General features: G+C 32.7%; 3 protein-coding genes across 3 annotated transcripts; 1 reads left to right on the top strand and 2 right to left on the bottom strand.

Annotated features, from left to right (window-relative positions):
* Window position 1: 1 nt before the first annotated feature.
* Window positions 2-1,962, bottom strand: LOC141684371 (pentatricopeptide repeat-containing protein ELI1, chloroplastic-like). Its single transcript, XM_074489299.1, has one exon. It carries the CDS (start codon window positions 1,960-1,962, stop codon window positions 343-345), a length of 1,620 nt encoding a protein of 539 aa, XP_074345400.1. The 3' UTR covers window positions 2-342.
* Window positions 1,963-2,478: 516 nt separating this feature from the next.
* LOC141706746 (uncharacterized) lies at window positions 2,479-5,200 on the bottom strand. The gene is made up of 3 exons (XM_074509566.1): window positions 4,990-5,200; window positions 2,963-4,597; window positions 2,479-2,824 (listed from the first exon to the last, which is right to left on the bottom strand). The coding sequence occupies exons 1-3, from the start codon at window positions 5,056-5,058 to the stop codon at window positions 2,759-2,761; spliced, it is 1,770 nt and encodes a 589-aa protein (XP_074365667.1). The 5' UTR covers window positions 5,059-5,200; the 3' UTR covers window positions 2,479-2,758.
* A 5,893-nt stretch (window positions 5,201-11,093) lies between these two features.
* On the top strand, window positions 11,094-11,669 carry LOC141684361 (uncharacterized). The gene has a single exon (XM_074489289.1). The coding sequence runs from the start codon at window positions 11,094-11,096 to the stop codon at window positions 11,667-11,669; it is 576 nt and encodes a 191-aa protein (XP_074345390.1).
* The last annotated feature ends 2,230 nt before the right edge of the window (window positions 11,670-13,899 follow it).

Genomic DNA, 13,899 nt, shown 5'->3' with positions numbered 1-13,899 from the left:
AACCCTTAATATTTTTGAGGACGGATACATATACAGAAACATACCCATTACTGTATTGCAAATATCACACCTTTTTGTTATTTGATTTGGTTTGTTTGGTCTTTTGAGTGAGACATGATTTAACTGTTCTGGTGTCAAAGTAGGAAAAACCAACAGATTTGCAGGTTTGGTTTGGGGGGCTACTGCAATCAGCTGGTACCGTGTATATCAAAAGGCCCTTCATAGCCATCGGTGCAAGAATACAAGTGAAGCAGGAATCTAGGATTTACGACAGTATGACGACGGCTGTAGCCAACTATGTCCTCTACAGTCTTGACCACTCTTCCTGACAACGCGACGAACCTAAGTTTGTTGCAGGCTGTTGCCATAATCCTTGAGACATCTACTCAGCTTCTCCAGCATCAAATAGACGTCTTTCCTGTCGAGGTGTCTAATATCTCCGGCAATGAACTCATGTACTGTGTTATTCACTTCAATTGAGCTACAGCCAGGCTCCTTTTGTATCCCAGTAGCTTTCATCATGGTCCTTACCCTTTGCACACCATTCCAATTGTGTGCTGCAGCATAAATATTTGAAAGAAGCACGCAAGCGCCTGAACTTTCAAGTTTCTGATCCGTGTAGAACTTTACGATTTCCTCTCCCAAATCATCGTTTCCATGGAATCTACAAGCATCAAGTAGTGTTCTGCAAATGATAAGATCCGGATCGATATCCATGGCCTTGACAAGCTGAAACGCTTCAGTAAGTTGCCCTACTCTGCCCAAAAGATTGACCATACATCCATAATGCTCGATTCTAGGTTCAATTCCGTATTCCCCTCTCATTAATCGAAAAAATCTTGATCCTTCATGCACCAAACCAGCATGAGCACAAACGCTTAAAATTCCGATAAAAGTGATCTCTGTAGGAGGCACATTCAGCCTACACATATCACTAAAAAGCTGCAACCCTTCTATGCTCAACCCGTTCATCGCGTATCCAGAAATCATCGCGTTCCACACAACCACATCTTTCGATTTTATTTCATCAAAAACCAAACGAGCATCCTCCAAACTACCACATTTGCTATACATATCTACTAAAGCTGCTCCAACATGAACATTCATCCGAATACGTTTGTTCTTCATGTAAGCATGAACCCATCTCCCCGATTCCAAAGCTCCAAGCTGCCCGCAAGCAGAAAACACCGCTACCAAAGTTACTCCATCGGGACAAACATTATCCGATAACATTTGTCTGAAAAGAAACAAAGCCTCATTAGGCCTCCCGTGTTGAACATATCCATCGATAATCACATTCCAGCACACGATATCTCTTTCCCCCATTCCATCAAACAAAATTCTTGCACCTTCGACATCACCATGCTTCGCTAAACCAGTCATCATCGTAGTTAACGAAACCAAACTCTTCTCAGACATTGTATCAAACAGTTTTCTTGCAAGTACCAAATCGCCTCCTCTCGCGTAAACATCAACAAGAGCAGTCCTAACATAACTATTCAAATCACACCCCATTTTGATAGCTTGCCCGTGTAGCCCTTTTGCAGGACTAACTGCACAATTCTTAAGAATCGCGGAAAATGTAAACGCATTAGGCTCAATACTTTTCGACATCATTTCAGCATAAAATCGAAGAGCCTGGCTCTGCAAATTTCTATTACTGTGAGCAAGAATAATACTACTGTAAAAAAACACATCAGGGTTGTCAGTACGATCAAACAATGTGACAGAGTAATCGAGGCGACCGAGTAAAGAGTAAGAGCGTTGAAGCTTTAAGTTTACAACAGGATGATCATCGAGGCTGTTTCGGACTAAATAAGCGTGGATTTGGAGGAGTTGTTTTATCGTTTTCGAGTTGTCGATTAATGTGGCCAATCTGTCTGGAGGTAAATAATTACGGAGGCGATTTACGGAGGCTAATGGTGGTGGTGGAGTTGAGTGAAAGGTAGCAAGTGAAGACATGTTTTGGCGCTATTTTTGACTTTCACGCTTATAACTAACTTTTAACGGTTTTTTAAAAGCTTTCTTATCTTTTACCGCCATTGACAGGTAATTAACATTTAAAATTTTAAATGCTAACAATAGTATGGATACTCTTTTAAATTAATTAATATTTAACAAATTAAATATTTTTTTTGGGAAAGCAATTTAAATGTTACTCCCCCATCCTACTGGATTCTTTACACCGGGGACGGCTCCCCCATCCTACTGGATTCTTTACACCGGGGACGGAGAATCGACATGCATTTTAAGACTCCCATAAAATATGATTCCCTAAATAATTTGAAATATTTTTTTAAACTTTTATACAGAAAAAGAAAATTCTAATAATAAATTATAGAACCATATCTTATAGTAGCATTAAAATGCGTGCCAAACATGAATCCAGTGGGATGGAGGGAGTAACAATTAGATTAACAATATGCTATACTAGGGAAAAAAAATCGCGAGTAAAATATTTTTGTAAAACAAAGATACTGAAGCAGAATTGTATATTGTATTTCAAGAAGAATCTTAATACATTTCATTATTTGCAAAGAAAGTAGACTACATGGTTTCATTTTCTCCGTGTACTTCAGACCATCCTCTCCTCCGTAACTCTCTTACGTTCAAGCTTTTGGGTTTAAGACGGAAATTCAAAGTCCACATCTTCATGTCGACAAGAGAAAGGCCAATGAACGCTTGTGTTCTGTCCACGCTAGGATAGAATCACAAGCATATGCAAGCATTGCGCCCATTACCACCAGAAGCGTATTGGTCATCTCTGGAGTTTCCTTCTAGCCAACGCAGGGGCTTTATTTGGAATGTAGACCTTGTAGCTCACCTGTTTAAAGAAAAAGAAAAAAAGAATGAAAAAAGTCAGCTTTTCAAATAACTGCAGATCGAAACCAATTTATAAGCTTCATATTCACAACTGTAAAACTTTATATCCTCCACAAGGTATATATTAAATAGCTGTCACCTGCACCATTTCACCACCTCTCATCACAGACATAGTTTTCTGCTCAAATGAGTTGCCTTTGGATTCATCTTGGGGTTTAGAAATATGCTCTTCAGATATTGGTTTAATAGAAGAAGATTCTGGAGCCTCACAGACATCAGTAACTCCTACATTCTGGTTATCGCTAATACTCCCAACCACAGTTTCAGCTTTTTCAGCTGCACTCTTATGTGTAACATTCATGGGAGCCGGCGACGTTTCCTGTACTGCAGACAAAGGTGACCATGGCACTTGCTCCAGTCTACTTCCCCGCGGTTGTTCCATCAATTGTGAGGTATTAGATTCAGACTTACCAGAAATTTCTACCCTAGCTGATGGATGAACAACCCTCTGATTGACTGTGCTAGATTCAATTTCAATATTTCGTCCATCCAACTTCAGTTCTTCAGTCTGCACAAAGCGAGAGGAATTTGTCCTTATTGTCTGCCTACTGTGCTGGTTCCTTCCTCCAGTTTCACCAACTCCACTCGAGAGCTCAGGTTTAGATGACCTGTTTTGAACATCATCAGCCTTTGCAGTAAACGACTTAACATTTCTCTCACTCTTGTTTTCGTGATGAGATAGGGGTTCTGCATTTCTGCGGGGACCTCGAAATTTCATAAGATTCTCTAGAGCCTTTTGCCTCAAAATTGTCTCTAGATCTTCACTGCCAGATCCTGCAGTGGTGGTAGATGTATCAATCTCATTTTTATTACCAGAATGTTTTAATGAGGCTTTATCAGATTGATCAATCCTATCTCTGCTACTTAACTTGGACTCCATAACCACTAGTTCAGAAGCAAAATCTTCTTTTACCACCACATTTTCATCTCTTGGCTTCTCAGATTCAACATAAGATTTGTGAGCCAAGTCCCTCCTAACCCCATCGTTACTGTCATTGCTCCTGCAGGAAGGGTAATCATCCTCATCATAGAAAATTTCTTCTTTGTTTTCATCCTTATCCTGCCCAATTACTTCTTCTTCATAATGTGGATGTACAACAGTAATAACTGATTTTAAACGCCTTGGAAAAATCTCACTTGTAACTATGTCCCTGTTCTGATCAATCTCACTTACCACTTTATCCTTAATCACATCATCACTGTCATTACTATACCTACTGCATGACGAACAACTCCTAGACCTTAATTTCCTCTTTTTATCTCTACTTTTACCTGAACTTGTTTTGTCCTTCTTCCTCTTCTTAGACCTTCCCCTCTTCCTCTCATGTTCACTCTCTTCTGAATCACTAGGACTGTCATGACGACGCGTCCTCAAAGTTCCTGAATCACTGCTCGAAGAACTAACACTGACTTTTCTCTTACTCTTCTTCTTCTTCTTATGTGTTTTCTTCCTAACCTTCGAATCCCCATTTCTTTTCGAACGTTTCCTCACCTTTACATCTACACTGCTATCATCACTAGAAGAGCTTGTTCGAACCCTTTTCTTACTACTCTTTACCTTATCCCTCACACGAGACCTTCCCTTTCTACCAATATCCCCTTCCTTACCATCAGAAGACGATAAAGATAAAGACTCATCAGTATACGAAGAAACAGAATCATCGCTATAAACCCTCTTTGACTTATTTCTTTTACTTGTCTTCTTTCTCCGGGTCTAACCACATTACACATACACAATTAAAAATTAGTTCAACCAACAAAACCCGAAAGTCGAAAACTGCGATTACTTCATCAATCCATCATACACTTAAAAAAATAACACAGATTTACCTAAAAAGAACAATAAAGATCAAGTAACTCGCATCTAGCTATCACTACTAGCATAAAAATCAAATCTTGCTCAATTGTTTTTGCCCCAATTCTTGAAATTTAACATTATCATAAAAATCAAATCTTGCTCAATTTTTTCCTCAATTCTTGAAATTCAATAACAAATAAACTAAAATCCAATCATAAATAGATTAAAACAATGAGTTAAAGCAAGAATAATAAAAAAAGATAAAAACCCAAATCAATTAACAACATGGGGAGACTAATTAAAAGTACCTTTGAAGAAAGTTTTGATTTTTTCTTGATTGAAGATTTGGGTTTTGAAGAAGCAGCAGTTCGACCCATCAGAGATTCAATTTCTTTAACGTGATTCACCTGCAGATATGTAAATAAGAAGATGAAGAGAGAAAAATAAAAGCTCGAAAAGAAGGGTTACTCAACAAATAAAATCCTGCTTAAATTTTTTGTATTAAGTTAATGTTTGTTGGGTCAGGGGTGCATTGGGTGTGAATTTAGAGATCGCGTACAATCGGGTCCGGCCGGATTCGGTGGATTTGGAAAAATTCGAATTTTTTAAAATCGGGTTGGGATGGACCGGATTTCATCAAAATAGTTAGGCCCGTTTAGGCCCCGAATTGAGCCGTCAGGCTTTTTTAAATTATTTTAAAAATAATAATTTTTCTTTTCTAGTAAGAATATACAAATTTCATACTTTTTTATTGTATTTGCCGGTTTAGACTTTAGACTTGTATTTATATATATATATTTTTGATTAAAATTTAAAACAAAATATTTATATTATATTTTAGAATATTTTAGAATTTAAAATTTGCATCTCAGATCTCACAAAAGGTGTTCACGTATGAGTAAAAGACGTGTTACTATCGATTCTCAAAATAGTTTATTAGAAATTTAGGACTTAAAGTACACCAACATTGAATTTTTTTGTTCAGGAACCATAACCAAAAATGACATATAGTTTAAGAACGTATGAATTAATTATCTCAATATCTTAAAGGTCATAACTCGACTAATCAATCATTATATACAAATACAATCTAATATCATATTTAAACCAATAATTTTTTTAATAAAGTCATAATCAATTTTATAATATTATATGTTGTAAGATGTAATATGAAAATAAATTATTAAATATAAAAAATAACATGACCAGAAAAAATAAAATTGCAAATCCCAATAATAAAAAAAAATTAAATTTACTCCATTCACGGAGCGCACGTACACACATATATTAAGTGCATGATTTAAAACTAATGTGTGTAAATTGCATGGTAGTATTTAGGCATGCATGTTAATTGCTACACTCGAGGTCAATTTATATAATAATATATTTTTTTTAGATAATGGGTGTATATAAAAGTCCCACGTTAAACTTTACAAATAAAATTATTTTTAAAAATTTAAAAACACGAGTAAATTTATCATTTTACATTTATGTGTAAGATATTATAAATAAAGAATATTTATATACCTTGTTAATGAATTTCAATATAAGTTTAAATGATTTCATAGCTTAGTTGGTTATGATGGTGAATTGAATTTCATTATATGTGTTCGAATCACTTCAACATCAATATTTTTATACATACCTCTAATTATGTTCGGAAGATAATAAATTGGCTCAAGAGTTAGATTCGGAAACTAATAAATTGACTCATAAATCAAATCTGGTAAAATTAATTTGCTATGGAGTTAGGCTTATAAATTATATTGGAGTTTTATATTTTATATAAGAGACATAAGAGAAGATTACCTTTGGGCTAAACTTGTTTAAGATCCTACAAATAGTTGTAATTCTATTTTAGAACTAGAAAATTTATTGGGCCGCGTACACCTCTTCCCTCGTTATGGCCCATACATGTTCTAATCACACGCATCTCCTAACGTTTCTTCTAGAAACTTCTAAAATTTTCGCATCGCTATAAACTCCTCTATAAATTTACCCTTCTCCCGTCTATCACTCTTCACATCCATCTCTCATCTATTATTCTACACATTCATATTCGATATCATCATCGATATCATTCTGTCTTTTTTCTATTTTTCCTCCATTAAACTCATCTTAGCATCTCTATGTTGAGCATATATATCGCTTACAATTAACGAGACCAGAAATTGGTATAATTCTTGTAATGTCATTATATTTCGTGACTCCCCATAAATTCAATACATTCTCAAGAGCGACACCGCAACCAATATAAAACACAATTTCTAATCAAAGTGTTTATTATAATTTTTACTTGATTTCTTCACCTGATCTACCTTATTTGCAAGATTTTCTTCCATGTCATGCCCGCAAAAGATCAAGTATCATCAAATCAGTAAGTATTTGACTAATTAATTTTGAACACTATTACATCTATACACGTCTTCTTATACATAACCATACATTTTATTAGAAGTTGTCTACATGGTTCAGTTTTATCTAATTTAATATGAAATCAAAATTTTAGATTCCGAGTTTTTGCATTAAGAACTGCATCGACAAATGTTCGATCTGAAAAGATCGATTGGTAGATCAATTGTTGCACCAATATTCCAGAAAAATACATTTTATGTTTCTTTCCGAAATGAACGTATCAAATTTTATAATGAAAAAAGATCGTTATATAAATTTTATAAAACAAAATAATATCAAATTGAATCATAATTTTATATTAAACTTCTCTTCACATGGTTGTTGCAGCAAACAATGAAGAAAATGCTCCAAAAAATTTTGAGTTGGCTCCTCCACTCCAGTTGACCGTGTGTACTTACCAGGTAATATTCTTTCAATAATTATTTAAATAATACAATGACTTTAAATAGCGTGGAGTGGTGATGTCCTAATATTTCACAAAATATACTTGTATATACTAGTAAAAATTATTTTAGTGTTTAATGTTATATTTAATTTTTAAAAATTAAAAACGAGTACTCTATATTTAAGATGCAAGAGTAATATTTCCAACTTTATATATGTATAATAGAAGTCAAGCTTTTGCAGGTCTTACATGAAGCAACTATTTTGCGGACTTGACTACTGTCACCGTCAGGGGATTCTGCATCGAGATATTAAAGGTTCCGAGCTTTTTCTTCTACTTTTTTAAAATTTATTTTTATTTTTTTCTAAATAATTTTCGACTTCCTCTCGCAGGTTCAAATCTTCTGGTTGACAACAGAAGGAACTTAAAAATTGCTGACTTTGGTTTCCCAACTTGAGCAAGCTACATGAAATTTTGAGTTCGAAAATCAACCAGAGAAGAAGAAGAATAAATTGAATTATGGAGTAATATGTAGGAAAATAATGCAAATATCCGGCGCTTATGTAAATAATGTGATACTTGTTTTTTGTGCTAAATGTAATATTTGTATTGGTATGGTTTATTAGTGCAAATTGTTAAGCAAATTCAATACAATCTGATTTTTATCCGTCGAACAAATATCAATGGTAGTTAAACTTCCGTTGAAAAAGAATCCGTTGAATTTATTATTTCCACGAATATCCGTAGCAAACACTTTCCGTCAAACAAATATCCGCAATATTAAATATCCATCGAATAAATATCAGTGGTAGTTAAACTTCCGTTGAAAAAGAATCCGTTGAAATTAATATTTCAACAGATTTCCGTAACAAACACTTTCCGTCAAACAAATATCTCAAATATCTATAGTATTAAATATCCGTCGAACAAATATCAGCGGTACTTAAACTTCCGTTGAAAAAGAATCCGTAGAATTTAATAAAATCAATGGATATTAGTCATAAAAAGTAAATCTAAAAAGTTTAAAAAATCATTTATTTGATTATTTATTTGATTAAAACTATGAACTTATTTAATTAGTGACACACATGATTTGAATAAAGTATAGATTTTAGAATATAAATTTAGGGGTAAGGTTTTGATCGATTAGGGTTAGAAAATTTATCATATTAAACAACCAAACATAACGATTCAACCGCACAGATGTATATGTTATGAAATATAAGAGGCTTTCTAAAAGTTATATATTTTTTGAGTTGATTTATCTTAGTTATTATAGGAAAAAAAGAAAAAAATTCAAACTTCCGTGGAATTCAATCCGTGGAAATAAAGACCAACCGCCACAAATTTCTATTTCTGTAGTGTTTATTCCGTGGAAAAAAAGAAAACCAATGGATATTAGTGGTAAAAAGTAAATCTAAAAAGTTTAAAAAATCATTTTTTTGATTATTTATTTGATTAAAACTACGTACTTAACGCGCCAAAATACTTTACACCAGAAATTCTATGTAAAATGATAAGAAAACAAGCCCATATTTATTTTAATTAGTGACACAAATGATTTGAATGAAGTATAGGTTTTAGAATATGAATTTACTGGGTGATTTTGGTCTATTAGAATTTATCATATTAAATAATTAAACTTAACGATCCAACCGTACGGATGTATATATTATGAAATATAAGAGGCTTGCTAATAGTTTTATATTTTTTGAGTTTATTTATCTTAGTTATTATAATAAAAAAGAAAAAAATTCAAACTTTCGTGGAATTTAATCCGTGAAAATAAAGACCCAAATGGCACAGATTTCTATTTCCGTAGTGTTTATTCGGTGGAATTAAATGTCCGTCACGTTTATAGCCAATTATGTTGTATTTATATCGGTTGAATATGTAAATTTGATTCACGTAACAGTAATAACTTTGCTTTATATCGGTTGAATATGTAAATTATATTTCTGTCAAATAAAAGCTATATACTACGGATTTTGTATAGTGGAAATAACTCGTTTTTCTTGTAGTGATTCTCAGCTAAATTTAATTTCTTAAGTAATTAATAGTACTTAACCTAATTTGTTAATTATGGTTTGAAACATAGTTTAACTAATAATATGACAATTATTAAAAATATATTTATATAATTTAATGAAAATCCCTTTTTATATGAAGAAGAGAAAGACAGTTTTTGTTTGGTAAAGGTTTAGAATATTTTATAATTTGTATGTATCATTATGTAAATTTTAGAGATAAAAAATTGTGTTCTTTTTGCTTTCTATCATTGTTACAAAAAATTTAATTTAGTTGTTTTAAATTTGATCAACACTCAAATCTTTAAAATGTAGGAAAAAGTAATATCCCAGTTGCAGTTATGTAATACTCCCTCCGTCCCTTTCAATTGTTTACATTTTTTAGACAGTATACGACACGTATTTTAAGGTGTATATAAAGTATAGTTTTGCAATTTTTGTTTACAATTTTGTTTTTCTAAATAAAAATTAAAACATTTAACTTTTATTCAGAAAAAGAAAATTGTAAAAATAAGTTACATAACTATACTTTTTATACACCTTAAAATGCGTGTCGGACACTTCCTCAGAATGTAAACAATTGGAAGGGACTGAGAGAGTATTACTTATTCCTCACTAGACTTTTTGAATTTTAGGATTTTTTTTGACAGGTCAAATGGTAAGATTTAAAATACTAGCTATCTTTTTGAACCAATTTATAACACACTAGTTATTTGTTAAGTTTTTTATTTGAAAAAGCCCAGTTTCATTTATACGCACTTGACATCAACAACATGGAGATCACCATTCCTGTGATTCTATGAAGTTTATAGTGGAGAAGTGAGTTTATTACACTTTCACTCAGGGAGGAACTAGGGGGATCGAAGGGAGCCCCGGTCCCCGTCAACTGCAGAATAACCCTAAAATTTTAATATAAAATTTTAAAATTTACTATCAAAAATTCTTTTGGTCCCCCTAGATTTAAAAATAATAATTTGAAATTGAGAATTGATTATACAAAATTTTATTGATTTTGTTAATTATTTCATTCAAAATAATATCGATTAGATGGAAATCATGGAATTTGTTCATTAATCTTAATAATTAATAAATAAATATATAAGATAATGATAGTACAATTTGAAACAAAAAAAAAGATGCTTAAAAATAAATTCTAAAAACAGAATCTTCTCCGGTCCCAAAACCCCCAATACACACTATACATACACGTTACAAAATTACAATCACTAATATCATTTCTCTTTATCTACTCTACCTTTGCATCTAATCCGTAAAATATGAGTAAGAGAAAAGAGATTACATCCTATTTTCAACCCAAGAAGAAGCAAACAACTACTTGTGAAGATGAAGAACTTTCTGCCGCCTCAATTGATAAAGCCCCCAAAAATGCCAAATACACTTCACCAAAAATTCAAAAAGAACTTTTACATGTTTTTGCTAGGAAAGTGCAAGATTTAATTTGTGATGAGATAGATGATGCAAAATATTGTTTGATTGTGGATGAATCTAGAGATATTTCTAAAAGGGAGCAAATGACTATTGTGGTTAGGTTCGTCGACAAGGAAAACAAAAGCAAATGGTGACAATGGAACATCATTACCGAGTAGAAATTTTTACAACTGCCATAGATCAACAATTACAGGAGCTAAACAATGGATTCAGTGAACAAATGATGGAGCTTCTCATTTTAAGTGCATCACTAAATCCTAGGGATGGTTACAGGTCTTTCAACATAGAGAACATTTGCAAGTTAGCAGAAAAGTTTTATCCAGAAGATTTTTTGGGAGATGAAAAAATCCATCTACAGTGTGAACTACAACATTATGGGTTAGATGTTCCGGTTCATCCAGATTTGAAGAATCTGTCTACTCTTGGTGATTTATGTCATGGATTGGTAACCACATGGAAAGCTGACATGTATCCATTAATTGATAGACTATTAAGGCTTGTCTTGACTCTTCCAGCATCTACTGCAACATCTGAACGAGCTTTTTCTACTATAAAAATTGTGAAAACAAGTCTTCGCAATCGAATGGAAGATGAATTTCTGAAGGATTATTTGATAGTGTATATTGAAAAGGAGATTGCGGAGACCATTTCTGCCGAGGAGATCATTGATTCTTTCTATTTGATCAAAGAAATGCGTGCACATCTCAAATAAATCGGTATGTTTTCTACTTTTATTTATTTTGGTCCCCACCATGTTAGATTCCTGGTTCCGCCCCTGCTTTCACTATATGTAAAAATTCTATAACTATGACAAAATCATTATTTATAACATTTTCGCTAATTGATCAATACTAGTTTCACCTCCATATTTGTACAAAGTATTTCTGTTGACGCTAATATTATTAAACAAAGAACTTTGATTATTAATCAGTCCATGTTATAAATTGTTGTAAATGCAAAAGGGTATATCAATATTTATAATTAGAGCACTAATTAAAATGCATCAAACTAATGAGAGTTAGTGCCCTTGGGATACTATATATGATAATTAGTATATTTATATTAAAAATAATTATTTAGTATTTTTTTAATTATATAAATATTTACGACTAATTTAATTTGAAAAATATCCAAACATGGTAAAGAAAAATTTTCACTTGAAAATATATTTCAACATATAATTTAGTTTTCAATTTTTATTGAATATATTCAGTAAACTCCTATGTAGTCCACCTTTTAATTGGAGTCATCGGAGTGCATCTATATTCTACAAATAAAATATCTTCTAAAACGTGTTATCTTGCAAAACATGTTTCACAAATATCATTAGTTCAATAAAATCATACAAATCTCATATATTTACAAGTATAACATCTATGTTCAGCAACATGAACATTTATGTTCTGCAACATGAACATTTATGTTTTTAAACATGTTTGTGTGGCAAGTCATGTCTGATAAGTTTTTTCTATAATTATCAAGGCTCTACTAAATAATAGTCCAATATTTATATACAAACTTTGAAAGTATAATAAGTTTATAGTTATTTTTATTTTAGTGTGATTTGGTTAGTACTAGTTTCGGTAGACATGGCATTACATTACTCGATATAAATTTTTTAACTTATCGCTAGAAAAGTCGTAAAATAGAATTACATCTATTAAAATTTTGTGTAATTATAGGCACTTTGATTGAGTGATACCAAGCGAATAACATTCCAAAATGAATGTTAAGAAAGACGAGGGAACACATAAAGTTTTAAAAGTTGGAAACCAGGTAAGTAAAATAATCAACCGCAACCCAAGATATGTTTTTTTTACGAACAATAAGATTTTATTGAACTTAAAATATAAGAACACAGTCGAGACAAACCCCCAAACTGACAACTACAACCTGATTGTGAAACAAAAACTGAGCTAAACAAATAGCCGTTCAGAGGAATCTTCATTGAAGGATCTTCATTGAAGAATCAACTTGGTGGATATTTTTCCAACTTCCACATTAAATAATTTTGAAGTTGAAACTTTCTGCAGTTCAGAGGAATCTTCATTGAAGGATCTTCAGCTTCTGGCTGCCCATGCATTCACGAGTCTGGGCAAACAATTAATGCAAATGCAGAAACTGAAAGCAGAAAAAAGCAGCAGAACAAAGAGGCCAAATGCAATTCCAATTTAAGCCCACTTGCGAAGTTCCTACTATCAAGGTTTGTCAAATGAAGATATCATGTTTGTTCAAGAAATGAGCAAAATTGAGCATCTGTAATTTAGAACATGGGTGAGGATCCAAGTGCAAGAGCTTTGAGTCAGAGAATAGAGAGCCATAGGCCAATGCCCAGTAACTTGTCTATGGTCTAACCTGTCCTACAAATATACAATCAATGCACATTATCTTCTCCATGGTCTGACTCAATATACACCAGTCAATTACTTTCCAATTTTTTTTCAAAAGCCAGAGTCTGTACAGAAAGTGTCAATCTTATACTAGGTGTAGGGTAAGGTCTAGGTGTATCATTTACACTACTTTCTAGCGGGATATACTTGGTAATGTTTGATTTAGTCAAATATACGCGGGATTAGGAACATTGAGATCAACTAGTGCACATGAATAAATAGCTCTATCAGTGATGTCCTAGGGTAGTAGGATATATGTAGAAGTCACAAGGAATTTGCAAGTATTAAATCGAGATACATATATGTATTTATGATAAAGGTGATATTATTCTTTCTGAAGGTTTTCTGTTCAAATATGCTGTATGAACTTAAATCATGGCAACTTATGAAGGACAGAAGGTCCATTGTTCTATTCCTTAGTGAACGTGAGTCTAATTTTATTAGGAAAACCAATCATCAGGCTTCATGTCTTTTTCTGAAGTTTTATTTTCGTGCTGCAGATGGCAAGGCCAGGCGTCGCGAGATCTAAATCCAAGTTAAGGATAGGTTTTG

The sequence above is a fragment of the Apium graveolens genome, chromosome 2, assembly GCF_009905375.1.
Source record: "Apium graveolens cultivar Ventura chromosome 2, ASM990537v1, whole genome shotgun sequence".
Lineage (NCBI taxonomy): Eukaryota > Viridiplantae > Streptophyta > Magnoliopsida > Apiales > Apiaceae > Apium > Apium graveolens.
This window is presented reverse-complemented; position numbering and strand designations above follow the sequence as displayed.